This window comes from Populus nigra, chromosome 8, assembly GCF_951802175.1.
Source record: "Populus nigra chromosome 8, ddPopNigr1.1, whole genome shotgun sequence".
In the NCBI taxonomy this organism is placed as follows: Eukaryota; Viridiplantae; Streptophyta; class Magnoliopsida; order Malpighiales; family Salicaceae; genus Populus; species Populus nigra.
In genome coordinates, this window is record NC_084859.1 from 20,350,249 (window position 1) to 20,376,594 (window position 26,346).

At 33.5% G+C, this 26,346-nt stretch overlaps 5 protein-coding genes across 11 annotated transcripts; 2 read left to right on the top strand and 3 right to left on the bottom strand.

Moving 5' to 3' along the window:
- Positions 1-644: 644 nt before the first annotated feature.
- On the bottom strand, positions 645-2,566 carry LOC133701645 (protein YAE1-like). Of its 2 annotated transcripts, none has more exons than XM_062125641.1 (5): positions 2,339-2,566; positions 2,125-2,209; positions 1,428-1,537; positions 1,210-1,331; positions 645-1,089 (listed from the first exon to the last, which is right to left on the bottom strand). In XM_062125641.1, the coding sequence occupies exons 2-5, from the start codon at positions 2,207-2,209 to the stop codon at positions 771-773; spliced, it is 636 nt and encodes a 211-aa protein (XP_061981625.1). In that variant the 5' UTR covers positions 2,339-2,566; the 3' UTR covers positions 645-770. The 2 variants fall into 2 exon arrangements, with proteins under 2 accessions (XP_061981625.1, XP_061981626.1); XM_062125642.1 differs by having other exon boundaries at positions 2,419-2,565.
- A 1,904-nt stretch (positions 2,567-4,470) lies between these two features.
- Positions 4,471-6,818, top strand: LOC133702014 (protein trichome birefringence-like 38). The gene is made up of 5 exons (XM_062126195.1): positions 4,471-4,742; positions 5,238-5,409; positions 5,578-5,753; positions 6,042-6,200; positions 6,521-6,818. The coding sequence occupies exons 1-5, from the start codon at positions 4,474-4,476 to the stop codon at positions 6,816-6,818; spliced, it is 1,074 nt and encodes a 357-aa protein (XP_061982179.1). The 5' UTR covers positions 4,471-4,473.
- Positions 6,819-11,099: 4,281 nt separating this feature from the next.
- On the top strand, positions 11,100-14,734 carry LOC133702406 (protein trichome birefringence-like 38). Its single transcript, XM_062126751.1, has 5 exons — positions 11,100-11,572; positions 13,461-13,632; positions 13,726-13,901; positions 14,004-14,159; positions 14,278-14,734. The coding sequence occupies exons 1-5, from the start codon at positions 11,256-11,258 to the stop codon at positions 14,567-14,569; spliced, it is 1,113 nt and encodes a 370-aa protein (XP_061982735.1). The 5' UTR covers positions 11,100-11,255; the 3' UTR covers positions 14,570-14,734.
- A 65-nt stretch (positions 14,735-14,799) lies between these two features.
- LOC133702405 (putative disease resistance RPP13-like protein 1) lies at positions 14,800-19,563 on the bottom strand. Of its 5 annotated transcripts, XR_009843714.1 has the most exons (4): positions 19,418-19,563; positions 15,856-19,018; positions 15,413-15,476; positions 14,800-15,216 (listed from the first exon to the last, which is right to left on the bottom strand). XR_009843714.1 is itself a non-coding variant. In XM_062126750.1 (3 exons), exon 2 carries the CDS (start codon positions 18,999-19,001, stop codon positions 15,870-15,872), a length of 3,132 nt encoding a protein of 1,043 aa, XP_061982734.1. In that variant the 5' UTR covers positions 19,002-19,018; positions 19,418-19,563; the 3' UTR covers positions 14,800-15,109; positions 15,856-15,869. The 5 variants fall into 5 exon arrangements, 4 of the variants coding, with proteins under 4 accessions (XP_061982734.1, XP_061982732.1, XP_061982731.1 ...); XM_062126750.1 differs by lacking the exon at positions 15,413-15,476 and having other exon boundaries at positions 14,800-15,109; XM_062126748.1 differs by lacking the exon at positions 15,413-15,476.
- Positions 19,564-22,347: 2,784 nt separating this feature from the next.
- On the bottom strand, positions 22,348-25,650 carry LOC133701208 (putative disease resistance RPP13-like protein 1). 2 transcript variants are annotated; one of them, XM_062125045.1, is made up of 2 exons: positions 23,720-25,650; positions 23,372-23,510 (listed from the first exon to the last, which is right to left on the bottom strand). In XM_062125045.1, exons 1-2 carry the CDS (start codon positions 25,436-25,438, stop codon positions 23,502-23,504), a joined length of 1,728 nt encoding a protein of 575 aa, XP_061981029.1. In that variant the 5' UTR covers positions 25,439-25,650; the 3' UTR covers positions 23,372-23,501. The 2 variants fall into 2 exon arrangements, with proteins under 2 accessions (XP_061981028.1, XP_061981029.1); XM_062125044.1 differs by having other exon boundaries at positions 22,348-25,650.
- Between the last annotated feature and the right edge of the window lie 696 nt (positions 25,651-26,346).

Consider the following 26,346-nt stretch of genomic DNA (forward strand, 5'->3'; position numbering starts at 1 on the left):
TGGAAAACTTCATGCATTTTCTAACCAGAACAAGTGATGATGTCAGGCTAAGATGATGAAGAAACTAAACCGATTTCAAGAAAAAATAATGACATGAATATTCTGTCACGGCCAAATTATTAAAAAGCAATAGAGACAATTATTCCAATAATCATCATCAACTACTTTGATTTTCACAGGCCCTGTAAGATATGCATGCTAGAAGCGATTATAACCACAACCGGAAGCTTCACTCCAGCAGGCCTCATGCTATTGCAACTACACAATTCAAGTCAACAGACATCCAATGTCCATGTTTAATAGACTTCCAAAGACAGACCAATTTACTTGCAGATTCCTGTCAATATCAGACGGATTACATCTTGAAGAAGTAGTTGCTCTGCCTTTTCTTTTTCTTTTTCTTTTTTGGCCCCCAGGATAATTATTTATCTTGAAGGATAAGATACTTTGCTTATATTTTCTCTCGCTTTTGTAAATTTTCTTAAAAGTTTCTGGAAATTGATACAAATGTCTTTGTAACCATGTGATGGACATGTTATAGTTACTTTTATTTCTGCACCACCATATATAAAAGTAAATTTAAAAGAGAATGTGGTAAAATTCTGAAAAAAATATAAGCAGATAATTCATATGCATTGAATTACTAACGGTAAACAAAATTGTGATATATATGGATCTAATCAAAATTGGTGATACAGTTGTGAGAAAACAACATTAACAATGTTATCCTTCAATAAAAAGACAATATGTCCAATACATTATTCAGTTCTTTACAGGAGTTGCTTTACTGATAAATGTGACTTGATTGTAGGCAAGTCAAGAAGAAGTGATTGAAGCTCTCCAACATAATTTTCAAGATTACTGCAGCATGAGCTATCATCCTTGTTCATTCTGGCTACATCAGAACTTGCCTTCTCAAGCTCCCTTTGCTCCATTGCTTTCTTTCTCAATATGTCATCATGAAAGAACTTAAGAGCATCCACTGTAGAAATAGAATGCACTGATTCATACAAACCCTGAAATTTGTTTCTTTTTTCCTGCGTTTCAATCAGCTTCTCCTTCAAGTCATCTGGCAGGCAGGCAACCGCACTTCACACAAATAAGAAAAAGGAAAAGAATTAAACAAAAAAAAATGTTAAAGCATTCGAGATCTCTTGAAAGCTGGACATCACTATACTATAATTCTCCTTCCATTTTCTTATTGTTTACCTGGTAACACCTCTAACAAGACCCCAGTTGTATCCTACAAGCACTGATTGCTTAAAACCAACATTAAATCCCTCTTGTGCAGAATCTTCTTTCCCTGCTATGAGACCATCACGATATCCAATCTGAAGTCATCAAGAATGAGACCATTAAAGGTTTGGAAATCAGTATATAAGCAGGGAAAACAGAATCATGAGAAACAAACAGAATCATCAAATTACCGTGTGAAATTGATCATGTCTCCTCTGCCACTCCCGGTCTAAATCAGATTCTCTATCCAACTCCTCAACAGAATCATCCCACAATGACCCACCATCATCCTGCAAGTCACCTTCACAACAATCCAAAACTAAGTAACGCATGTTGCTCTAAAAGACTCGAAGAATAACTAGATTCAACCCACCAGCCTCAAAAAGCTAAGCAGTGCTCACACAAGAAACTGGATGTATTTAAGTACCACCAAATAAAAATGCCATTATTCATTTGCAGAAACTAGAAGTTTCAGACATGCGAGAAAGTGAACCAAAAACTGGAGCAATTACGAAAACATTGGAAAACGAACCAAAAGTTGGAGCACTTACAGAACAGGATGCAATTGAAAGTCATCTACATTTGTTCTTCTTTCATCACATGCACAAATTGTACACATATACACACAAATACAGGAAAAAAGAGTATCTACATGAAACCTTTTCTTTCATTACTCATTCCCAGCTAGTGCCAAAACTTAGTAAATTCAACCAAGATCACCATTTTCCAAGCAGAAGATAACAATAAGGCTATATATTTATATCAAGCAAGCACAAACTTATTGAGTCAGCTAAACAGAAGAGCATATAAAGCCAACAAAGCAAGATAAATTAACCAAAATCAAGAATAAATAAGTAGATCAAAACCCATAAAAATGACTCTACTTACCATTCGCAATGGGCATAGAACCCAATTCAGCATTTGAAAGTTGCAAACTTTCTGAATAAAGCTCCTTAGCAAAACTACCTTCCATCTATTACAACACAAGAAACACAAAAAACCCATTTCAGAAAACATTAAAACAACAATAAATATCTATCTACAAAAGCAAAATTCAGCCACAACGAAAACAACTAATGATAAGAAAAGATTGAAACTTTACTCTGTTCACTCAAAAAAGGTAAAGACTTTATTAAGTTTTGATTGATTTTGTTCAAATTTAAGAAAAGATTTGGTCTTTGCCGTTGATTTGTGGTTGAATTAAAAAGAGAATCCGACTTTGTTTGTTGAGTAACCGGTTGATTCAATCGGGTCGGCGATCCAACAAGAGGTTATTGCTTCATGGGAAGAGAAGAACTACGGTGATTGATGGGTCATGGATTCTGGAATCAAGACCCTGGACCCTGGGCCTGGAGATATATGAAATGAGAACAGTTGGGCCAGGCTAAAGTTCGGCTTTTCTATGCTCTGTTAATGTAAATGGGTATGTTCTGGGTTAGAAGGATGGGCCACTGGTCGGCGCTTGTGTCCCCTTGGTTGATGGGTTTTTTTTTAAAAAAAAGTTCTATTTATTTGTTTATTGTTTATCGTTTTTTTTCCCTTATCTTGTACCACAAAAATGACTAAGGCACTATTTTCTCTAATTTCAGCAACTAAGAAATAATATTTTATATTACCATAATTGTCATATCTAGCTGGGTTATGGGTTGTTGAGTCTTCGACTAGATTTATTTTAAAATGATCATAAATAAACAAAAAACTTAAAAATAAATTGAAATTATGATACTTTAGATAAAAATTAAAAAAAAAATATTTTTTTAAATTGATCTGATTAGATCTCATCCAAATTTAATCGAGTCAACTAGATCATATATCAACTTATTAAATCATTTAGGTTAAATTTGTATGTGTTAATATCCAAAACAATTCATCTGGGTGAGATTATAAATCAACTCTTTAAACCATGTCAAGTTTAATAACTATGAAAAAAACAAGTTCATTTATCATAGTTTGATTGCCATATTCAATCACGAACAATTTTAATCTCAATCATAATTTGATTTAATTGTATAAAAAATAAATCATTGTTCTGAATAGCTTTTGTTTGATGATCCAGTTATTTTATTAATCTATTTTAAAAAATATATTATTATTTTTCTACAAATAAAATAATTACTTCTAGTATATTCACCCATATTTTTTCCTAACCTACAATGAGGATCCTTCCATAAAAAGGGATAAGAGAAAGATATATATATATATATATATATATATATATATATATATATATATATATATATATATATATATATATATATAATTTGGAGAAGTGTAAAATAATAAAAGATCAATTGAACAAATGACAATTAACGTCCAGCCTTCTTTTCAAGGAGTACTTTACGTGCATCCAATTATCAAACAATGATTGCTTTTTTTCCATCCATGCATCTTCCCATTTTTCTAATATATTCATCCATTGTTCTTTCCTTTTTATCCAAACAAACAGTACTATATGAAGATAGAGACTTGCACGCCAAAGAAACTTCAAAATTATTTTAAACATTTCATTTTATATCTTAATCTTTCACTTTATTTTAATAGTGTAGTTGTGGGATTTGATTTCCAGATTGATTTCGAAAATGACTTAATTGTTATCTCAATCTTTATCAACTATATTTTTATGAAACGATACTATTTTATTCTCTTATTTTTTGTAATATACTGACTCGATGAAGATTAAATTGGATGATTTGGTAGAATTAATTGAGTCATTTAAATATTTGTCGAGTCGATATAGTTTAACTGAATTAATATCTTATATAGTTTAACTAGAATTTTAATCCGAACCGAGTTTTAAATCCGGAGTTCTTCATAAAGCAATGCCTGGTTTAACGAATATGCTTTATAAACAGACATATCACTAGAAAATTAAGATGAATCCTCAACAGATTTAAATATCTCCCGTGTGTTCCGGCTGAAGTAGCCATCAAAATATATAATTAATATACATCTGTATGTTGAATCTGATCTGAATCTCGGCTTCCCCCAACATTTTTTAACCAGCAATCTAGCCATCCAATAAGGCTGATGTGTACTTTCTAACTATGAAGAAATCTTGATATCATTTTTCAGGTTGTAAAGCAACCGGAGTATCTCTGATCATAGCTTAACAAAAAAGAAAGGGATCAAGAAAATGTTTTGCCGAGAAACCCTACAGTTGCATGTGTATATATATAGGTGTAAGGTCGGAACATATCTCCCTCACTTGCAACCTTAACCATTTCTGTCTATACCAGGATGAATTCTAGGACTACAGCATCTTGTTTCCCTTTTCACATGTTGACGATACTTTCACTTCTTTGTTTGGCAAACTCATCGAGGAAGATGTGGCGAGAGAATAGCTGCAACATGTACCGAGGGAGCTGGGTTCATGACATGTCCTATCCTCTCTACGATTCATCTGCCTGCCATTTTATTCGAAAAGAATTTGATTGTTTAATGTATGGTCGCCCTGATCACCTCTATCTTCAATATAGATGGCAGCCCAATGACTGCAACTTGCCAAGGTACAATATTATACGTGCAACAATATATATGCGCATGCACGCCTGAAGAACTTGCTTGTTAATTTGTCTTAGAACGATGACTTTATTTTATGCTAAAAGTAATTTGATTATTTTCAAGTAAAGTAATGTGTTCATTTCTCTCAGATGCTTAGCATTGTGATTTTTGTGCTAGATTGTACTAATTGCATGGTCTCTAGACGGATTCGACAAATAACTCAAGTAATTAGATAGATATTAATTATTTTTATTAAAATAATATTGTTTTTTTTTTAATTCTTGATATTGATCTAATAAGGTTTCGACCAAGTCAATTATATTATTTAAAAACCAATGGAGTTAATGTCTTTTTTAATTTAAATTAAAACCTAGCCCTAACAAAGTTTTAGATCACTAGTTTTTCATAGTAACCTACAAGATTGTGTCCAGTTTAATAATTATAATTAATTTTTCTTATTTTAATATGAATGTATACATGTGTGTGACCTTATTCTCCAGGTTTGATGGTCAAAATTTCTTGAAGAAGTTAAAGGGGAAGAAGGTTATGTATGTAGGGGACTCTCTGAGTCTAAACAATTTTCAATCAATGGTATGCTTGCTCCATGCAGCTGTGCCTCATTCTAATATCACAAGAAATTCAAAAAACTCTGTTACCACAGTGATATTCCAGGTGAGTATATATAGCAATGAATCTTATAAATTTGCTCCACCTAGTGAGTTAGAAATATTTTTCCTTGCTAATCTAGAACTAGCTAGCTAGTATACATTCTTAATTACTTGATGTTTAATTAGTAATTTGACTTAAAACTTGTGTTAATTAACTCTCATAATTTTACAGGATTATGGAGTGTCAGTGAGTCACTTCCAGTCTCCATACTTAGTAGACATTGAAAAAGAAAAAATTGGCAGGATCTTGAAACTTGACTCCATCAAGGATGGCAAAACATGGAAGAATATTGATGTTCTTGTTTTCTACTCTTGGGGATGGTGGCACCGGACAGGACCTCAGCAGCCGTATGAGCTCCCAAATTTATTAACTTCAAATTTTTTAAAATAAAATTAGATAACGAATTTGTTCTGGACTTTCTATTAGAAAAAAGCAAAGATAATAACTATTATCATAATTTTTTAAGATTATTTTATTCAGCTTTGAATATTTTTGACAATTTATTGTTGTCTTTTTCAGGTTTGGAAACAAATATTAAAAAAAAACACAAAATTGAAATAATACAGAAATAATTATTTTGTGATATTGCTAAAAATGACTTGATTCTAACAATATTATGTTTTTGTGAATTTCAGATGGGATTATATTCAAGAAAAGAAGACCATAGTTAAGGACATGAATCGTAGGGTTGCTTTTCACAAAGGCTTAACAACATGGGCAAAATGGGTTGATTCTGATGTTGATACAAATAAAACTACTGTTTTTTTTCAAAGCATTTCCCCTTCTCATTACAAGTAAGTTACCTTCATTTCTAAAATTCAAAAGAGTTAATAAAAAAAAACTAATTTAATTAGTCCGTTGAACTTACTGAACTACCTACGATTTAAACTTAAGTTTAATTTAAATAAACAAAGTTATTGATTCGATCAAATCTAATTGATTCAATAAGTTAACTGTAATTCAGTTAATCCAACCAAATTCAAACATATAAACATTAAAGAATTTTTAAAAAATAAAATGTTATGATTTTGATAAAATAAAATGATTGACCCGGTTAACCAAACCTTTACAAAGTCTGACTTCGAGCCGATCATCTTGGTATGTCTCGAAATAGTGGCAGGGATTGGAATGAGCCGGGAGTGACAAATTGTGCAAACCAGAGAGAACCAATGAGTGGATCAACTAACCCTGGTGGTTCACCATTAGCAATGCAAATCGTGGAAGATGTGCTAAGTACTATCAAGAAACCAGTTCATTTTCTCAATATAACAGCTCTCTCACAGCTAAGGAAAGACGCACATCCTAGCTCTTATAATGGCGTTAGGCCAATGGACTGTACTCATTGGTGTGTTGCTGGCCTCCCAGATACCTGGAATGAACTTCTCTATGCAACTCTTATCAATCAGAAATGAGGAAACATGAAATTGATTACATGTATATAGCATAGTCTGTGTGCATAATTTAGATTTTCATGTAAGTGCTAATTAAATCTAATGGAAACAAGAGGTAAAGCTAGATTCTGAAGCCCAGTGATTTCCTCTTCAAGAGAATTAGAGGGCTAATCAAGTCTAATGGAAACAAGAGGAAAGGCTATATTCTTCCAAGTTAAAGATAATATTGTTTCATTATAACAATTACAATATTATTTTATTTTTTTACTATATTAAAATTTTTATTCTTTTACTATATTAAAAATTAAAAATTAATTTCAGATCTTATATGTTTTTATTAACCCATATAATCTTTATTATATTTTACTATATGCAAATGGGTGATTATTTTCGGTTTGGTGCAGTTTTTTTTTTAAAACTAACCAAACCGAATTTTTTTTTTAAAATCGAAACCGGTTCAAACCGACCGGTTTCGGTTCGGTTCAGTTTTTTAGGACAAAAACCAGTTCAAACAGGTTTGGCTCGGTTTTTTCTGGTTTGACTCGGTTTTTTTGGTTTGGCTTAGTTTTTTGTTGATTTGGCATGATTTTTTTCGGTTTGGGTTTGGTTCGATTTTTTCGATTTTAGGCTTATAAAATCGAAATAGAACCGAACCGGCAGGTTTTTTAAAAATTTTAATCGGTTTCATCTGTTTTTTTCACGGTTCGGTTTTTTCAGTTATTTTTTTTCCGGTTTTCTCGGTTTTTCGGTTTGTTTGCTCACCCCTATATGTAAGTATTGATAATTTTATTCACGGTTATATTTTTCACTCCATGTCAAAAAATATGTCAATAATACCTACACATTAATTCTTTTGCATTAGAAAAAAAATTATCTGACCTGCTACGAGGTGAGTTGAATAGACACATTAACACTTTATTTTTTGTATTTATTGGCACAAACAGTTCTTGGTATTTTTAATTAAATACATGCATATAAATTTTTATTTATAATTAGAATTTTAAAAAAAATACATTTAAAAAGTTTGTATATTTTTTTATTAAAAATATTATCCGATATGTGGTGAAATATAGGTACCAGAGAGCTAAAAGATGAGAGAAAAAAATCACTGCAAATAAAAAAATGATAAATTTTCAACTATTTGGGTACATGCAGATGCAGATTTAATTGGATTTTCTATATATATATATATATATATATATATATATATATATATATATAAACTCGTGTATTAAACAAGTTGAAGAAGAGAGGACAGTGATTATGGCTAAAGAAAGACAACAGGTGGGCTTAAGAGTTGGTCCAGTCTGAAAACAAAATATGGCCTCCAATATCTTGTGCTCTGAGGCAGAAGAAAAAGGCTAAAGTCGATTTTAATTTTTTTTAGAGCACCCAGTTTTTTTTTTTTTTTTTTTTTTCTGGACTAAGAGACAATTATGGCTTTTTTTTATGGAAGAAAAATATTTTCCGAAATTTATAATATGAAACAAACATTAATGAATAAGTTAACAAAAAAAAATTATAGTTAATTCTTGAATAATATGTAAAAAAAATTATTTTAACATCACAAAATAACAAAAAACATTTTCCTTGCCGTTATTAATTTATAATATTCATTAACATCATCACATCCATTTTCATTGCCATCACTTTACCATCACCATACAATGATTACCACAACATAACGACCATCTACCTTAACAATTATTTTATTAATATTATTATTGTAACCATATGATATAATTAATTTATTATTTTACTATTAATATAATTATCATTTTATCATTATCCCATGACATCCTCTAACATCAATATCACCACATCTACAACCACCATCTCATATCTATTATTGTCATTGTTACCACTATTATCTTGTTATTAAAATAATTATAATGCCATTGCTGTTTTTATCTTCATTACTACAACAACAATCATCATTTTATTACCATCATCATCACACAAATACTATTAATACTACAACAATAATCATGATTAAGTGGGTGTTTGGGATTGCGGTAAAACCGTGTTTTTTTTTTATAAAATTAAGATTTTTTTCTAACTTTTAATTAATATTTTTTATGTTTTTGGATCGTTTTGATGTGTTAATGTTAAAAATAAATTTTAAAAAATAAAATAAAAAACATTATTTTAATATATTTTCAAATGAAAAAAACTTTAAAAAGTAACATTTACCACATTCTCAAATATACATTAATATTATCATCATAATTATCATTACCACTACTGGTAATCATTACCTTTATCATAAACATTATTTTTATTTTATTTTATTACTATCATTCAAAAATCATGAATGAAAAATAATTTATTTTATAGAAAAATATTCTCCATAATATATCCAAAACAATGAAAAACAAATCGTTTTCTAGGAAAAAAAATTCATATAAATTTTTATCAAGAGAAATATTTTCCACCAAATAAACATGTATACCACAAGGGATCTGACCTAAATACATTGAAACAGTTATAAAAGGGGGGAAAAAAAAGGTTCTTTCGACATATCTTGGTGTTACCATCATCATGAGCAAATTGAAGTCAAAATTAATGCCATAAAAGCAAGGTTGAAACCAGCCCTCAAATTATTCCTCGAGAGACCAAGATATGCTCTCATGTGCTCTTACCTCCACCGGGGGATATATGCGACCTGCAATTTCCATGCCTGCCCTACGTACAAAAACCCATAATTTATTATTTTTGAAATTTATATGCAAAGAGAAATTAATTAAGAAATAGAAGGATGGTCCTTCAACTGAGTTGTTTTCCATGTGTTGCATGTGAAAGCCAGGCATATATCTGATCATGGCTCGTGCACGCTGTTTGCCCAATCTAGCCATATGCAAGTTTGCTACGAGTTCTTAAAGCTTCCAAGTCCTAAAAAGCAAACTTAACATCATAATTTGTTTTAGTCATAGATTGAGATGAAGTTAGTAAACTTTGACCCTTACATTACATGATCAGCTGTACATTTCATTTCAAGATCTGAATAATATGTTTAACGAGTTTTAGTTTAATTTAAAAAATTATTGAAATGTTATTATTTTAAAAAAATATTTTTAAAAATCAAACCGAGTTTTGATTGGGTTGTAAGTTAATCTATCTTGTTATTCGAGTCAACTCGAGATTGACTTTCTTTTAAACTTGGCTCATATCAAGAGACGGGTCAATCGAATCTCGGGTTTATTCATTAGGACAAATTGGGTTTAATAACTTTGGTTTGGGGAGTTTAGAAAATATTTTTAAATTGATTATTTTTTAAAAAATATTCTAAACAAGTTTTGATAAAATGAATATTAAAAAAATCTACCAAAAAAAAAAACGATTTCAATTAGATTATCAAACGCATTTTTAGTTATAGTTTTTCCCCCCCAATATGATTAACCCATTACGGGAACTGAAAATCAGCATCCATCAACCAACATTGAACTTTAAACTCGGTGTGTTCTTGCAAGAACAAAAGGGGTGATGAGATTTTAAGTTACTAAAAATTAATCCCTTTTTATTTTTTATTTTTCTGTAACGGAAACCCTAGTCTTGTAGAGATCCTTGCTGCATTGGGCACTCTAATTAATCACTCACATTTTCTTCTTATCTTTTTCCGGAGACCAGGCCAAATGTCTTTCGGTAAGCACAACTATTTCATGCAAAAATGTCAAAGAGAGTGGCTGCTTTCATCTGCTAGCTCTTCTAGCCCGAGATCACGAGTCTAATTTTCGATATTGACAAGAGAGGAAAATCCCCATGTAATATTTCCCAACTATAATCCAATCGAGAGGGTCTTGGATTGGGTGGTGGTTCATGAAAGACAACTTGAGTACAATTTTAAGAGATTGCTCCCGTGATTAAGAATTTTACTTCTTTTCTTGTTAACTTTGTGAATATTTTGATTAGGATTGTGTTTTTAAATTCATTTTACTTAATATATAAACAAACTCCAAACCATGATATATTTCTAATCTCCAAAAAAAGAACATGATATTAATTAGTACCATTTGAATCAAAATAAATTACCAATTTTGTTTAATAAAATACTTAATAAATTAATAATCTGATTAAATAATATCTTAATTGATTAATAAATTTTGATGGTCCCAAAATATTAATTTATAAAATTTTCATGGTAATATTAATAATCGAATCTAATCTAACTCTCATGGCAACAAAAATCCAGGAACATAAAAGCTGCAAAAACGTAAGCAATTCCATTAATGTCAAAATCATATACAATTGACCATAGAAAAGGAATCTAATTGATTAATTTCATAATCTAAATCCTCTAATATACGTATAGAAGGAAACTAAATTGATTAAAGATATAGCACACGCTTCAGTAACCTGCCATATTTATGAAGAACACAGACAGGACAATATCGCCAGCAACCTTAGCAACCTCTCTCTCTCTTTCTCCTCTTCTCTCCCCTTCTCCTCTGACTCTTCACAATGATGGATTCTGGGACTAGAAGATCCTCTTGTGTCCTTTCTGCCATCTTTATCACATTTTCTTGTCTTCGTTTTTCGTCCTCATCAAAGACTCTGCAAACCTCTACAACGAAGAAGAACGTCTGGGAGTCGACAAAATGGCAAAGGAGTGATTGCAACAGGTATGAAGGAAGTTGGGTTCAAGACACTTCGTATCCTCTCTACAATTCATCAGCCTGCCCTTTTATCCGCAAGGAATTTGACTGTCAAAAATATGGTCGCCCTGATCACCTCTACCTTCAATATAGATGGCAGCCTAGTGCCTGTGACTTGCCCAGGTACATGCATTCATCTGCCCATCTCTCTTTTCTGATCTTAGACCAAGTGTTAATTAACAAGAAGAGCTTTTATATTTTCATTTTTGTAATGAATCCTCATAGAATTTCAAAAAAAAGAGCTTCTAGTTTCTCCATGCAATGATGTTTCAAGGCTTTTTCTGCCTTCTTTTGAGCTGTAGTTTACATACATACAAATGGAAAAATAGGGGTCTCCATGTGGTTTGATTAGGCTAGCAAGTCTTAGACCCACTATTAAATTACTTGAAATTAGTATGGTTTTGCCTCAAGACCATAAAATATAAAAAATTAAGGGCAAACATAAAAAGTAATCCATAGTTAGTCTCATTTTTGCCACTGAACATTTTTTTTTTTTTGTATCAATTTTACTTTTAGATCTTAGAAACTATCAATTAATTAAAGACATTATTTTATAAAGAATTCAATGGTTTTTGTTAGGTTATTCTAAATAAAAGCTCTAATTGAAAAATCAAAATAACTTAAAAGTAAAATGGATAAAAAAAATATAGTTTATATACAAAATTGAGACCATCCTAGTTGTTTAGCGGGGTATATATGGTGTTTGTTTAAAATTAAAAACCAAAGATCAACATTTAATTATTTTATTGCGACGGTGATAGGTTGTTGCCACATGTCAATTTTCCCATAACTAAATTATTTAGTGGTGGTGGTGTACCTCAAGAAAAGCTAAGAAAATGATATTGATATTTGACGCATCTCATCAACAAACTAAAAAATAAAATATAAAAATAAATTTGGAACAATTCAAGCAGCAATGCTAAAAAAGCATATTGTATTGGTCCCTCCTCCTCCTCCTCCTCCTCCTCCTCCTCCTTCTTCTAGGTCACATCATGTATAAATCTGCTGGCAGTGATAAATTTCTTCTTCTAACGTTTCCCCTGCATGTAGATCTGCTAAAAATGCATTTAATTAAATTTGTGTTAGACGGTGACCAATTTTTCGTAGCATTGCTTATAGGCAAAAGTGAGCCTGTACACTATGCACAGTCAATTTGATGAAGAAACAAATATCTTAGTTGCATATTTTCTTGAACATATATATATAAAAATTGATTTGAACTAGCGGCATGATTTGTACATGATTATTATTATTTTTTTTCTAAAAATACCCTTGTCACTTAATTTATAGTATATTTGATAATATAATTCAACTGTTTTTAAAATTATTTTTCAATTGAAAAAAATATTAAATTGATATTTTTAGATATTTTTAAGTAGTTTTGATATGTGCTTATATTAAAAGTAAAAAAATATTTTTTTTATATATTTTTTTATTAAAAATATTTTTTAAAAAACAACATGTTTTGCATTACCAATCATATATTTAATATGTCTTTATATAATAATATATATCTTTAATTTGTTGTTATATCCCTAATTGAGCTAATATTATCCTTTAATATGCTTTAAGTTTCTAATATATTTTACCTATAAGATTATCATGTGCACATCACATAAGTACTGATTGCGGTGAGTTAATTTAAAAATCTCATCCAAATGATATATTATTAGAAACTTAATATATATTTAAGTCATTATACAAGGACATATGAAGCCATTTCGGTTAAATTATTTTTAGATCTTGTAGCTCAGACAAGAACATGATCTTTCTTTAATCGGACAGAAGATTTGTCTTTATTCAGGACACCACTCGATTGCAAAGCCATTTAAGAAAAGTAGTTGTAATTTAGTACAAAATGTTTATGATTTTGGAAAGTGTTACAAGGTGATCTGTCATTAAGATCGGATATTATCTGACCTGCATTAAATATCAGATATTCTGACGAGTTCCATGCCGAGTTACTCTGTTCCTGATACTGTTACTGTTTTGGAATATGTAATCCCGTCAGGTTCGACGGTATAGATTTCTTGGAGAAGTTGAAGGGCAAGAAGATAATGTTTATAGGGGACTCTGTTAGTGTCAACCATTACGAGTCACTGTTATGCTTGCTTCATGCAGCCGTTCCTGATGCCAGGATCACAACGCAGACGAGTAACTCGACTAACACAGTGACATTCCAGGTGAGTGAACTGGTCCTGGAAAGGTTACAGCCCTTGTTATTCCAAGCAAAATTGAGTCTATTTTTATGTAATTGATGGACTGGAACTTCTCAGGATCATGGTGTATCAATATCGGTGTTTGAAACTCACTACTTAGTAGACATTGAACAAGAACAAATCGGCCGAGTATTAAAACTTGAATCGATTAAGGATGGAAACAAATGGAAGGATATGGATGTTTTAGTGTTCAATACTTGGCTTTGGTGGTACCGGAGAGGACCGAAGCAACCGTATGAGCTCGAAAAACTTGGCAAATGTGGAAGATTTGTGAATTCAATTGAAAAGGAATCAAGCTGATGTATTGTGTTTGATTTTTCTGCTTCAAATTTCAGATGGGATTATGTTCAAGAAGGACAGAGTATACTTAAGGACATGGACCGTATGGAGGCTTTTCGGAAAGGTTTAACAACTTGGGCAAAATGGGTCGATTCGGATGTCGATACGAGTAAAACAGTTATTTTTCAGGGAATATCTCCATTTCATTACCAGTATGGCTCTTCATTTTCTGAGAAGTGTTTTAAGAATTGATTCATTTTTTGTTTTCATTTGAAATCAATAGATTAAAGCTATTTTCTCACGACTTGAACGTTTTTGTCCCTGAACCAGTGGAGAGGAATGGGACGAACCAGGAGTGACAAATTGTGGAAAGGAGACAGAGCCAGTTAGCGGATCAACTTATCCTGGTGGTTCGCCATTGGCATTGCAAGTAGTAGAAGATGTGTTAAGTACTATAAAGAAACCTGTTCATTTACTTAATATAACAACTCTTTCACAGCTGAGAAAAGATGGACATCCGAGCTCTTACAATGGCTTTAAGGGCATGGATTGTACTCATTGGTGTGTTGCAGGAGTTCCAGATACTTGGAATGAACTTCTCTACACAGCTATTACCAGTTAGAAGAAAATACACATTTTAGTTACACATATTCTGTAGCACAGCCATTGAAACTAGCCTGCTAGATGTCATCAGTCTCGTGAAATAATGCACACAATATGGAAGCAAATTTCTTGATATAGCCTGTCTTTTCTGTAATTTTTTCCTAAATGGAAGAATAGTTTCACATTTGATTGTTCATTCCTTTGTCCATGATGACACATTATTTTATTTGCTTTGTCCATGATGACACATTCTTTGAGCAGCACATTCAAATTTTTTTTTTATATATAGCTGCATATAGGAATCCAAGATTGAAATACAAAGTCAAGAACAAGTACAAAATAATGACCCAGCAATTTAGATCAAGGCAAACGAAGCTTACTTGAGCAGAGACAGTCTGTACTATTAGACAATTAGGAAAATTCCAACGATGCGCACGAGGGTCCCTGCTTTCCTCAAATAAACTCGATCTGAAGTTCAAAAGGAATATAGTTTCACATTTGAAAGTATGAAAGCATACGCAAGCTTCCTTCTCCTCGTTGCTCTTTTGGACCAGAACCCCTTCCGAGACATGCCAAGCATTCCAAAATTAAAAGTATATATGCAAGTCCTTCTGGAAGGCACTTGGGAAGATAGTACCCAACAGAATAGAAAATAACCCTATTCATCTGTAGATGCAATATATCAGAATAAACTAAGTAGAGATCAGAGAAACTCTTGAACCAAATCAGAGAGTTCTGCAAATACTTTGAGTTTCAACGTTTGATGCTTAAATCAATGCAAGGATACAGAACAACGGATGATAATAACATCATCAAGAAAAATGGATGGCTATGCAAAGCAGAGTACAGGGACCACTTGAACCTTTTCTGTGCTGATAAGTTGTTTTATTTCCCACTTATAGTTGTGAAGTAGTTCCTCAGACCGCCTAGAAACCCAACAAATAGGCAATGAACAAAGTGATAAAATCATTTGTGGTAAAAGTACATTGATTCTTTCAATGACAACAAAAGCAATTAAGGATTGATCTTAAGAAAATAAAATGCAAACATGATAATACAGGATGTTATGTGAATAATATGTTCTTTTCATGCATTGAGTACAAGCAATAACATTCAGTTGAATTTTCTTGGGGCCAACATTTTAGTTATCCTAGATTAATAGCCGATATTGACACTTGTAATTTGGATTGAAGAACAAAAGGATCAAAATCCTGCTTGTAAATTGCAGTAAATTAATAACAAAATGTACTCTGAAATAGTGATTAATCACTTGCTAAAAGGAAAATAACTTAAAAATAGCAATACCTCATCAAGTTGGGTTAAATTGATTTTCTTCCTGATGTCATATATTCTGGATCTCTGATGTATTTTGGGAACTTCCTCAGCTCCCCTTCACACTTCTTTTCCAGCAAAGGACATTGCCAGATAGTTAGAGAAGAAATGGAGGGGGGCAGCCCCTCTTCTGGCATGGAAACCTCCATGCAGTTCATAATTATCAACTCTCTAAGAGAGGTGAGGTGTTGAAGTCCCTTGTAGTCAAGAGATTTCAGATTTTTATGTGTCCTGATTTCAAGACGGGTAAGGCTTGAGGGCAGCAGCGTCTCCTCAGGGAAGCACTCCAAAACATCATTGTCTGCAATTGAAAATCTTGAAAGAACATGGAGTGATTGCAAATCCCACTGTGCGCGGCCTGCAATGAGTTTGTCGCAACCCCAAATAGCAAGTCCTTTAAGTTTGGAGGGCAAACCCCCTACTGGAAATGACTCGAGTTTCGGACAATGAAATATGGACAATTTCTCAAGGGAAGGTAGAAGTGAATGCATATTCTCAGGCAATGACTTCAAATTTGAACAACTCCATAACTGAAACTCTTTCAAATTTGGGGCAAGGGGTATTCCTTTGCTGAAAGATACTAAATTAGGACAACTACCAATAGTAAGAGACTCTAATTTAGGTAACAACTCTAATGGGAAAAACTCGATCTCAAACTGCTCACATGCCCTGATATCAAGTTTGGTTAAAGAAAGAAAGTGAGTAAAGAGGGCCTTCTTCAGGTTGGGGCAGCTTCTGATGTAAAGCTCTTGGAGGAGAGGAAGAGCGGAGTTCCCAACCCAATCTGGAAATCTTGTACCTCCATACCCATTAATGGAGAGAATTTTGACATTCACAGGAGGTTGTATTTGCTCAAGTACCCTTTCATGGACGAGTGGATTATCCATATCACAATCCCATACTAACTCCAACTTCTCAAGATGCTCTTTACCCTTCAAATTCGCTTCAAAAGAATCTCGAGCATCTGTGACGTTTTGAAGATTCCAAATAGAAAGATCACCAGATAGATGTTGAAGCTTTCCCAACTCTTTAATGTTAGAGCCACTTTGTTTTCCGATAAAGAAATCAGTTAATTTTCGAAGCTTTGTTAGTTTACCCATTTGCAGTGGCATCTCTGGCAATTTTGTGTGTTGAAGATCAAGATGACGCAAGTTGATTAAGCTTCTCATGTTAACTGGCAACTCAACAAGCTTAACACAAAAGTGCAAGTTCAAAATTTCCAAATTATACAGACTGCACATTGATTCAGGGAGCCTTGTAATCTTTGTATGAGAGAGATCAAGATACCGTAAATGCTTCAAGTTGCAAATTGAATTAGGCAACACAGATATATCATGAAAGGGGTGCAAAGATAGCACTCTGAGGCACTTGAGTGCAGGCAATAAATTACATATTACCTCAACTTGTTGTATCATGTGTCTAGGCCAACCACTCGGACATAGCAAGGTGCGCAGCAATTGGGGGTTCTTGATTGCCTTGAATGTCTGATAAGAGTCATCTTTTGTTGCTCTGTATGATAAATGGCGAGTCCTTTCAGTAGTCTTGCTTGAATCATCACCTTCTAGCCTGAAGCAAAAATCTCCGGATGCAAATCTAGCTAAATCATTAATGAGGTCATGCATTGCGAACAATGATGAACTGGGACTTGATTGCTGAAACAATGACCTTGCCACAAGCTCATTGAAGTACTCATAGCCTATTTCTTCCATCTCATTATTTCTTCTGGGTTCCACCAAAAAGCCCTCTGCCATCCATAAAAGGACTATCTCCTCCCTTGTGAATTTATAACCCTTCGGAATTATAGCGCAGTATGAAAAGCATCGTTTTAAATGAGATGGGAGATAATGATAACTCAACCGTAGAGGTGACAGAATGTTGTCATTTGGCAATTCCCAAAAATTGCTCTTTAATATCTTCATCCACTCCTTCATAGCTCTTTTGGAGCACAGGAGACTCCCAAGTGTTTTTGCAGCCAAAGGTAGGCCGTTGCACTTCCTCGCTATCTGTCTGCCAATTAATTCCAACTCTGGATGGGCAGTGAAATTTCCACCATCAAATGCATGTTTTGACAACACCAACCAACAATCATCGTCAGATAACTTCTTTATATGATGAGTTGAAACAGAAGAAATAATTGATGCTACGTTTTCATTGCGCGTTGTAACGATAATTTTACTTCCCTGTCTCACGGACATGAAAGGTTTCAGTAAAAATTCCCACTGTGATTGGTTATCGCCCCAAACATCGTCTAGAACAAGCAATAGTTTGTTCCCTGACAATTTCTTCTCCAGCTCGCAATGGAGTTGATCTTCAGTCATGTTGTCACAATTCATCGAACCAACCCCCTTCAGAATATCTTTTGTTACTTTGAGAACATCGAATTCTTCCGAAACATAAACCCAGGCTTTGAGATCAAACGAGCTCTTCTGGCTTCTGTCGTTGGAAACAACAATTTCTTTATAGAGAAGCTGAGCAAGGGTGGTTTTACCAACCCCTCCCATACCCACTATCGAAATCACATCTAGGTGCCTGCCTTTTGTATCATCTGCTAGCAGCAACTTCATTATGGCTTCTTTTTCAGCATCCCTTCCATAAACTCCAGATTCATCTACCAGAGAAGAAGTTGGTGTTATCCGCGACGATGGTTTCTCTCCAATGCGCTCTATCAGACCAAGAACATCCTTTTGTCCCACTAACTCTTCTAAACTTCGAAGGATCTTTGCCAACTCTATTTGCACCTCTCTCACCCCCTTTCTACATGGATTAAGAGAAGCGAGAAAGCTTCGAAGCTGATCCGTGCAGGTCTGACTTCGAGATTCACCTTCCAACTTCAACCGCAAAGCTTTATAAGCAATCTCATCCAAGAAGTCATCAGCTTGATAGACAGCATCCTTAAGCTCATCAAGCCACTCTTTCACAGCTGCATCAGTAATCTGCTTCTCCTCTGCATCATTGAGCAGTTTACTAACAGACCTCATCCTTGCCTTCAACTTCTTCAATTCTTCATCATCGATTTTTTGGCTCTTGAAGAAGTCCCTAACCGCAGGAGAAACTATCCTCTCCATCAAAACTTCAAGGACTGCAGCAAGAATTGATTCTCCAATCAATGCGAGAGCCATTTCCCCTGTTCACAAATCTTTACAAATAATAAATATTTAGCAAAGCCAAATGAACCAGAAAGAACAAGTACACAAGATTATGCAGCAGGCATTCGAATCAAGACATCAATCAACTCAATCTTTATTTTCATTAAAATTATTCAACTTCATGATATTTCGTTAAATAACTCATCAAAATAAAAAGATTAAGGCCATGTAACATCAATTCACATAATTCATACTTCCAAAAAATCAAATATCCTACAGAACCAAAAAAATAAATAGAAATACCCCAAACCCAGAACACGAAAATCCTTATTATGGGTTCTTTAATATATACATAGCTGCAGAAAAGAAAGCAAAATTGCGATGAAAAAAATTCAAGAACAGGTAGAAAAGATTGAGCCAACAAAGGAAGTCAAGGAAACAGAGCTTACTTGAGCCGACAGCATGCAGCAGTATTTAGGTGACAATGAAGGAAAATTCCAAGGATGAAAGGAATTCTGATTTCATCAAGTCAAGTCAGTTGGTGGGAAGCTCAGAGATTAGACATTTTCGGACATGAAAGCAGAAAAAGTTGACAATAACGGTCGATGTCAGTTTCTGTAGCTGTATGCCAGCCAAAAGATATAGAGAAGAAAAGGTCAATCATCCGTGTACTTTTTGAAATGTTTTGGTTGGGTCCCTCTACTGTTCTGTGGTTTAATTTGGTCCTTGTATATTATGTAACATCTGTGATTTGATCCTTCTGTAAAAGTTTACCTTTGTATTGTATTTGGGAAAAAAAAACAGGGAGGAATGAAAATGAGAAGTATAAAAAGTGCGAGGAAGGAAAATATTAGAAAAGAAAATGATTTTCCTCACTGAGTTTGGAAGGGGTAAATTTGGAAGGAAGGAAAATGGAGGGGTTTTGTAAAATTACAATTTTACCCTTTCACTTTTTTTCTTTTGGTCTAGAAAGTTTTGCGAAATTCTTTAAATAAGAAAATTGTGATTTGAATGGGAGTAACTTGATGATAGAAGGAGAGGGAGAAGAAAAGAGTCGTTTCATATAATAAGCTTTTTTTTCTTGATAATTAATATATATATATATATATATATATATTGTTAGAATATTTATTTAAATAATAATTAATAATAGACTTTTTTAATTAATAAATTTTATTGACTTATCTATTTTAATGGTACATAAAATTTAAAAGGTTAACATTGATATAATTGACGAGCTAACGTTTATGATTAAATTAATTTATTATATTTAGTTATTTTAAATATATTTAGTAATTAATGTATTATATTTAGTTATTTTAAATATATTTAGGATAATAATATATAATCTTTTTCATCATAAAAAATTTTAAAAATACTTTTGTATTTTTGTCAATTATAAATCTCAACACATAATTTAAGATCTTTTTTTATATATATTCCTCAAATTTTATTGCATTTCCTTTTTTCATACTTTATTAATTTAAGTTAGAAAATGGTGATTTAATGGTTTGGAGATTTTTTTTCTACATTAAAAAATTAAAAAATTCTGTATCTTGAAAAATAAGCATATTATATAAAAAAATTAATATAAGGGGGTGTTTTCTATTTAAAGATAACACTTCTTATAAACCCTTATTCTTTTCATATTTACTTTTAGTTTTTATTTTTATTATTGATTTTGGCTGGTAATTTAAATATTAAAAAGGAAACAACAATCTTAATTGCATTTATTTTTCAAATATCTTTAATTTTCCTAATATATATATTGGAGTGAAAAATATGATTTTGTTGTGAATGAGAACCGGCATAGAAATAAGGGTAAAAATGTAATTCTAATCACTTTTTATTTATACACGCAGCAATGTCTTCGCTCCCTTCATCTGGAGAGATCAATCACAACATATTCCTCGTAATTCTCAAATATTAGAATTAGAGATCACAGATAGAATTTTTACATATTCATTATTTATTGGATAAATATTTAAATATTTCTAAACTATTTATAAAATTTTGGATATTCACATGAGAATTTATTACTTGATTATATATATATATATATATATATATATATATATATATATATATATATATATATATATAGAGCTAGGTTTGGGTGGGTTTTGGATTAGGTTTGACAATAAACATATCTTATCCATTACCCATCAGGTAAGATCTGAAAAATATACATCCACTCAGATTAAATTTTTATTCATTAAGTTCAAATTAAATTAGCATCCCTAGAACCCATGCAATCCTTTATTTTATTTCCATTCATTTTTTTTTCCTTTCAAAAATCCACTATTCCCAAATACAAAGTATTTTAAAAAAATATCCTATCAAGTAAAAATTATTTAGGTTTGCACATGTTTGTATTCTCTTGTATTTAATTTTATTAGTTAAAATAAAAATAATAAAATTTAAACTCGTAATCATTTGATTATTAAAATTGTTAAAAAAAACTATATTAACCTAAAAATTTAAGTTATTAGACAAGGTTCTATGATATAATTTATAATTTATGTTATTTTCTAATAAAATGATTAGTAAGTGTTCTTTTATGACCAAAAATATAATTAGGAAATTAGAAAATTTATAAACTTAATTTCAATTAAATGAAATTAAAATAAAATTATTTTAAAGATACTGAAAGAACACTTGCCCGCACATTCTTTTAGTAACAAGATAGTGTGGAGCAGCAATTCTTTTGGTATTAATAATTGAGTTTCACGCACTTGAAATAGAAATGAACCTGACCGATCGGCTCAACTATTAAAATGATGAACCGAAGCTGAGATTAGTTCGGTTTGAGGGAATGAAGCGTTTGTGCCATCCGGCTAACTAAGTTTAAAAAGGTTCAAGGTCAACTCGCTAGGTGTCCTGAAAAAAATGTTCTTCCTATTTATTGATGAATTTATGTACCGGTCGACACCTTCAAAGGCATGGCACCAACGATCTGCAAGGATGTTAAGAAGGCCAGCAAGCATGTTAAGAGCGATGTGGCAAATGTCGGGTTCCCTGCATTGAGAGTTGACATTGACAATCCTCTTGCAACTGGAGGATCAGAGCAAGACCGTAAAAGCAACTTGGAGAAGGAAATGATCAAAACGTTTTTGTTTTTTGTTTTTTGTTTTTTTTTTTTTTCATAAGGGAATATTATTAAGCTCCATGCATGCAACAAGCTGAGGAAACGATTACAAAAAGGTGCAAGCCCAACTAAATTAGAGATAGAACACAATTTACAAGATGAATATCCCCACGCATAGAGTTACAAACTTGCAAGAAACCAGCTCTAAACCAGGCCATTGTTCAACTCAAAGGAAACACTAACTGGCAAACAAGTCAGGCTCAGAAGTACTTAAGAATGAAGAGATGGATATCCTCCGAGAGAAGCTAGCAAACTATCAATCTATCTTCGGCCACAGCTGACGAAGCCTGCTTGGAGTTTATTTATTAAAGTTGGAGTACAATATACAAATCTTTCTGTCAAATTGTGATTTGTAACTTACAAAGTAAAGAAATAAGGATTCGTGGTACCTTATAATAATGGATGAATCAAGGACTAATCAAGATATATACAAGTATGGGATGTGAGAAACCTTGAGCCAATCCTCCCCATTAGGTCTTTTGCACCTTTCTTTCAGCAAATTACACTTGAAGATAAATAGAGAAGAAAGAGAGGAGGGAAGTCCCTCTTCTGGCAAAGACTGGAGATTGGGGCAGTGCCAGATCTGCAACTCTCTAAGAGAAGTGAGGTGTTGAAGCCCTTTGTGGTCCAGAGATTTTAGATTTGAAAGATGCCTAATTTCAAGAGTCGTAAGACTGGAGGGGAGCAGCATCTCCTCTGGGAAGGATTCCACCTCATCGCACATAGCTATTGTAAAACTTAAAAGAGAATGGAGTGATTGCAAATCCCATTGCTTGCGATTCCTGACGAGTTTGCAATTCGTAACACTAAATGCTTTTAATTTTAAGCCTCTTATTGGAAAGGAATGAAGTTCTGGACAATTGCTTAGAGACAATTTGACTAGGGAAGGCAGCGAGGAATGCATGCGCTCAGGGAAGGATTCCAAATTCAAGCACCTGTGCAAATCAAGCTCTCGTAAATTTGAGGGAGGATTAGAGCCTCCAATCCAAACCGGAAATCTTGTACCCCCATACCCTTCTAAGCGGAGAATCTTCAAATTGACATGAGGCTGTAATTGATCTAAAACACGTTCATGCAGTGAATTATTAGTTTCATCCTCCCACAATAACTCCAAACTCTCAAGGTCCGCCTTACCCTTCAAATCGGCTTCAGAAGCTTCTTGAGCATCCACCACATTTTGAAGATTGCGAATGCAAAGTTCTCCACACAAATGCTGAAGCTGCCCCAACTCTTTAATGCTAGATCCACTTTGATTTCCCAAAGAAAAAGAAGTTAATGTTCGGAGCTTTGCTAGTTTGCCCATTTGTGGCGGCATCTCAAGTAGTCTTGTTCCTGTGATATCAAGATGCCGCAAGTTGATCAACCTTCCCATGCCAGCAGGCAACTTATAAAGCCTAAAACACCATATCAAGATTAAAGTTTGCAAATTATACAAACCACATATAGATTCTGGTAACTTTGTAAGGTCTGTCTGAGAAAGTTTCAGATATCGCAAATGCTTCAACTTGGCAATTGAATCAAGAAATGGTAAAGGCTCAAGGATATAGGGGGGCATAGACAACACTCTTAGGCGCTCAAGCATCGGCAAAAGTTTACATATTACCTCAGCAGATATTGATTTATCTTTCGATAATATTAAGGAGCGCAACAAACGAGGGTTGCAAAAGGCCTCGAACTTTTGAGAGATGTCATGTTCTTTTACTATGCATGATAAATGGCGAGTCCTTTGAGAAGTGTTGCTTGAGCCATTACCCTCCAACCGGAAGCAAAATTCTCCAGATGTGAAAGCAGCTAAATGATTCATGAGGTCATGCATGATGAATAATGATGGATCGCGACTTGATTGTTGTAAAAATGATCTCGATACAAGATCATCGAAGAACTCAGCCCCTATTTCTTCCATCTCCTGATTTCCTCCGGGTTGAACTAGAAAGCCTTCTGCCATCCATAAAAGGATCAGGTCTTTCTTGTTGAATTCATAGCCTTCGGGAAAAATCGCACAATATGAAAAACATTGTTTTAGATACGATGGCAGGCAATGATAACTCAACTGTAGAGCTGAAAGGACTTTGTCGTTTGGTGAATTCCACAAATTGCTTTCCAATATTTTCCTCCATTCCTCGCCTTCTCTTTTGGATCTCAGGAGACCTCCAAGTGTTTTTGCAGCCAGAGGTAGGCCGCTACACTTATTTGCTATTTCTCTACCAACTTCTTCCAACCCTGGATATGCTCTGAAATTTCCTCCATCAAATGCAACTTTTGCCAACACCAGCCAACAGTCATCATCGGACAAGCTCTGCAAACGATGAGATGGAACAGTAGACTTGACTGATGCTACAGTTCCGCTGCGTGTCGTGACTAAGATCTTACTTCCTTTTCTCACAGACATGAAAGGTTTCAGCAAAAAATCCCAGGCCGCTTGATCCTCACTCCAAACATCATCTAAAACAACCAAAACCCTGTTCCCCCTCAATTTTTTCTCTAGCTCGCTATGAATCTGATTCTCAGTCATCTTATCGCACTTCGGCAGGCCGACCTGCTTGAGAATATCTCTTGTAACCTTGAGAATATTAAATTCTTCTGACACATAGACCCATGCTTTGAGATCAAACAACTTCGTCCCATTTCTGTCTTCTAAGAGTTCGATTTTTCTGCAGACAAGCTGAGCAAGGGTGGTTTTACCCATCCCGCCCATACCCACAATTGGAACCACATCTAGTTGTCTTCCTTCAGCGTCGTCTGGCAGCAGCAATGCCATTATATTTTCCCAGTCTTCCTTCCTGCCAACAAAATCAGATTCCTCTACCAGAGAAGTTGTTGGTATTCTCTGTGATGGCAGAAGTGGTCTTCTTCCAACGCTATCTACTAAACCAAGGACACCCTGTTGTTGCAACAAGTCTTGAAGCATCGGAAGGATATTTTCGAACTTCGGTGGCATCTCTCCCATCCCCTTCTTACATGGAATAAGGGAAATGAGGAAGCTCCGCACCTGATCTGAGAAGGTCTCACTTTGACGTTCAGCTTCAAACTTCAATTGCAAAGCTTTATAAGCAATCTCGTCCAAGAAGTCATCAGCTTGGTAGAGAGCATCCTTGAGGTCGTCGAGCCACCCTTTCACAGCTGGATGAGTAATGTGCTTCTCCTCTGCATCATTGAGAAGTTTGCCAACTGATCTCATGGTAGACTCCAATTTCCTCAGCTGTCCATCGTCAAGCTTTTGCCTTTTGAAGAAGTCCTTAACCTCTGAGGAGGCTATCCTGTCGACCAAAACCTCAATGACAGCAGAGAGAAGTGATTCTCCAATCAATGCCAGAGCCATCATGGTTTCTCCTCTTTGAAAAAAGTGCTAGATGAAAAGATGAAATCTTATGAAGAAAAAAGTCGAAGTGTACTGGAAAAGAAGAACCGCACAGATTTGAGATTACTTTGGATGAAAGAACTTACAGTTGGATAGATTCATAGTTGAGTTGGAGATTCTAGTGGATGAATATAAAATTCAAGTAGGATTGCTGTCGAGCTACAGAAATCGAGCAAACTTTCCAACAGGTGGGCCAATGAGCCTTGATTTGCAAGTTGTCGCTTATTTTAAAGAGTGGGTTGACCGCTCTGTAGTTCCACATGCGGGCGCAGATCAGGGCCAGTCCTTCTGTTTCTCCCATTGACATTTTGCAGAAAATTATAAAAACTATAGCTGCCTTGGTCCCATATTTTGAATATGAAAAATCCATCAACAATACAAGAAGTTGATAGATTAGATTTTCAATCTAAACTTAATTCTTAGGTCATCGATCCATTATTCAAGGGATAAAATTCAAACCTTTAAAATTAGAAAAATAATTCATGTAATTGCACAGCTTGAAATAGTGCAGCCCTTCAAATTCAAATGTTCAAAGATTGTGCCCCTTTGAATCGCGCGGCTCTTGAAAACTTGAAAGGGTTAAATTATTTCGATACTGTTTCATCATTATATTTTTTAAAATTTTAAATAGTATTTTTTAAAAATTATTTTTTATATTTTTATATTATTTTAATACATTGATATTAAAAATAATTTTTAAAAAATAAAAAAAATATTATTTTAATACATTTATAAACAAAAAAAACACTTTAAACCATAACCGCTATTATAATTTAAACATGCCTCGCAACCCATATAACAAAAAAAAAAGTGAAGCTTGTGATTTTCACATGTATATGTTGGTGTGAGTTATTGCTGAGGGAGAAATTGTA

Excerpts from the sequence above, each read along its gene's own strand:
- LOC133701208 (XM_062125044.1), bottom strand. The coding sequence starts at position 25,438 with ATGATGGCTCTGGCATTGATTGGAGAATCACTTCTCTCTGCTGTCATT.
- LOC133702014 (XM_062126195.1), top strand. The coding sequence starts at position 4,474 with ATGAATTCTAGGACTACAGCATCTTGTTTCCCTTTTCACATGTTGACG. Across the intron at positions 4,743-5,237 it reads AATGACTGCAACTTGCCAAG|GTTTGATGGTCAAAATTTCT; the intron begins GTACAATATTAT and ends CTTATTCTCCAG. Across the intron at positions 6,201-6,520 it reads ATTTCCCCTTCTCATTACAA|TGGCAGGGATTGGAATGAGC; the intron begins GTAAGTTACCTT and ends GTCTCGAAATAG.
- LOC133702405 (XM_062126750.1), bottom strand. The coding sequence starts at position 19,001 with ATGGCTCTCGCATTGATTGGAGAATCAATTCTTGCTGCAGTCCTTGAA.
- LOC133702406 (XM_062126751.1), top strand. The coding sequence starts at position 11,256 with ATGATGGATTCTGGGACTAGAAGATCCTCTTGTGTCCTTTCTGCCATC. Across the intron at positions 11,573-13,460 it reads AGTGCCTGTGACTTGCCCAG|GTTCGACGGTATAGATTTCT; the intron begins GTACATGCATTC and ends TAATCCCGTCAG. Across the intron at positions 13,902-14,003 it reads CGGAGAGGACCGAAGCAACC|ATGGGATTATGTTCAAGAAG; the intron begins GTATGAGCTCGA and ends TTCAAATTTCAG.
- LOC133701645 (XM_062125641.1), bottom strand. The coding sequence starts at position 2,209 with ATGGAAGGTAGTTTTGCTAAGGAGCTTTATTCAGAAAGTTTGCAACTT. Across the intron at positions 1,538-2,124 it reads TTCTATGCCCATTGCGAATG|GTGACTTGCAGGATGATGGT; the intron begins GTAAGTAGAGTC and ends ATTGTTGTGAAG. Across the intron at positions 1,090-1,209 it reads CTTGTTAGAGGTGTTACCAG|TGCGGTTGCCTGCCTGCCAG; the intron begins GTAAACAATAAG and ends ATTTGTGTGAAG.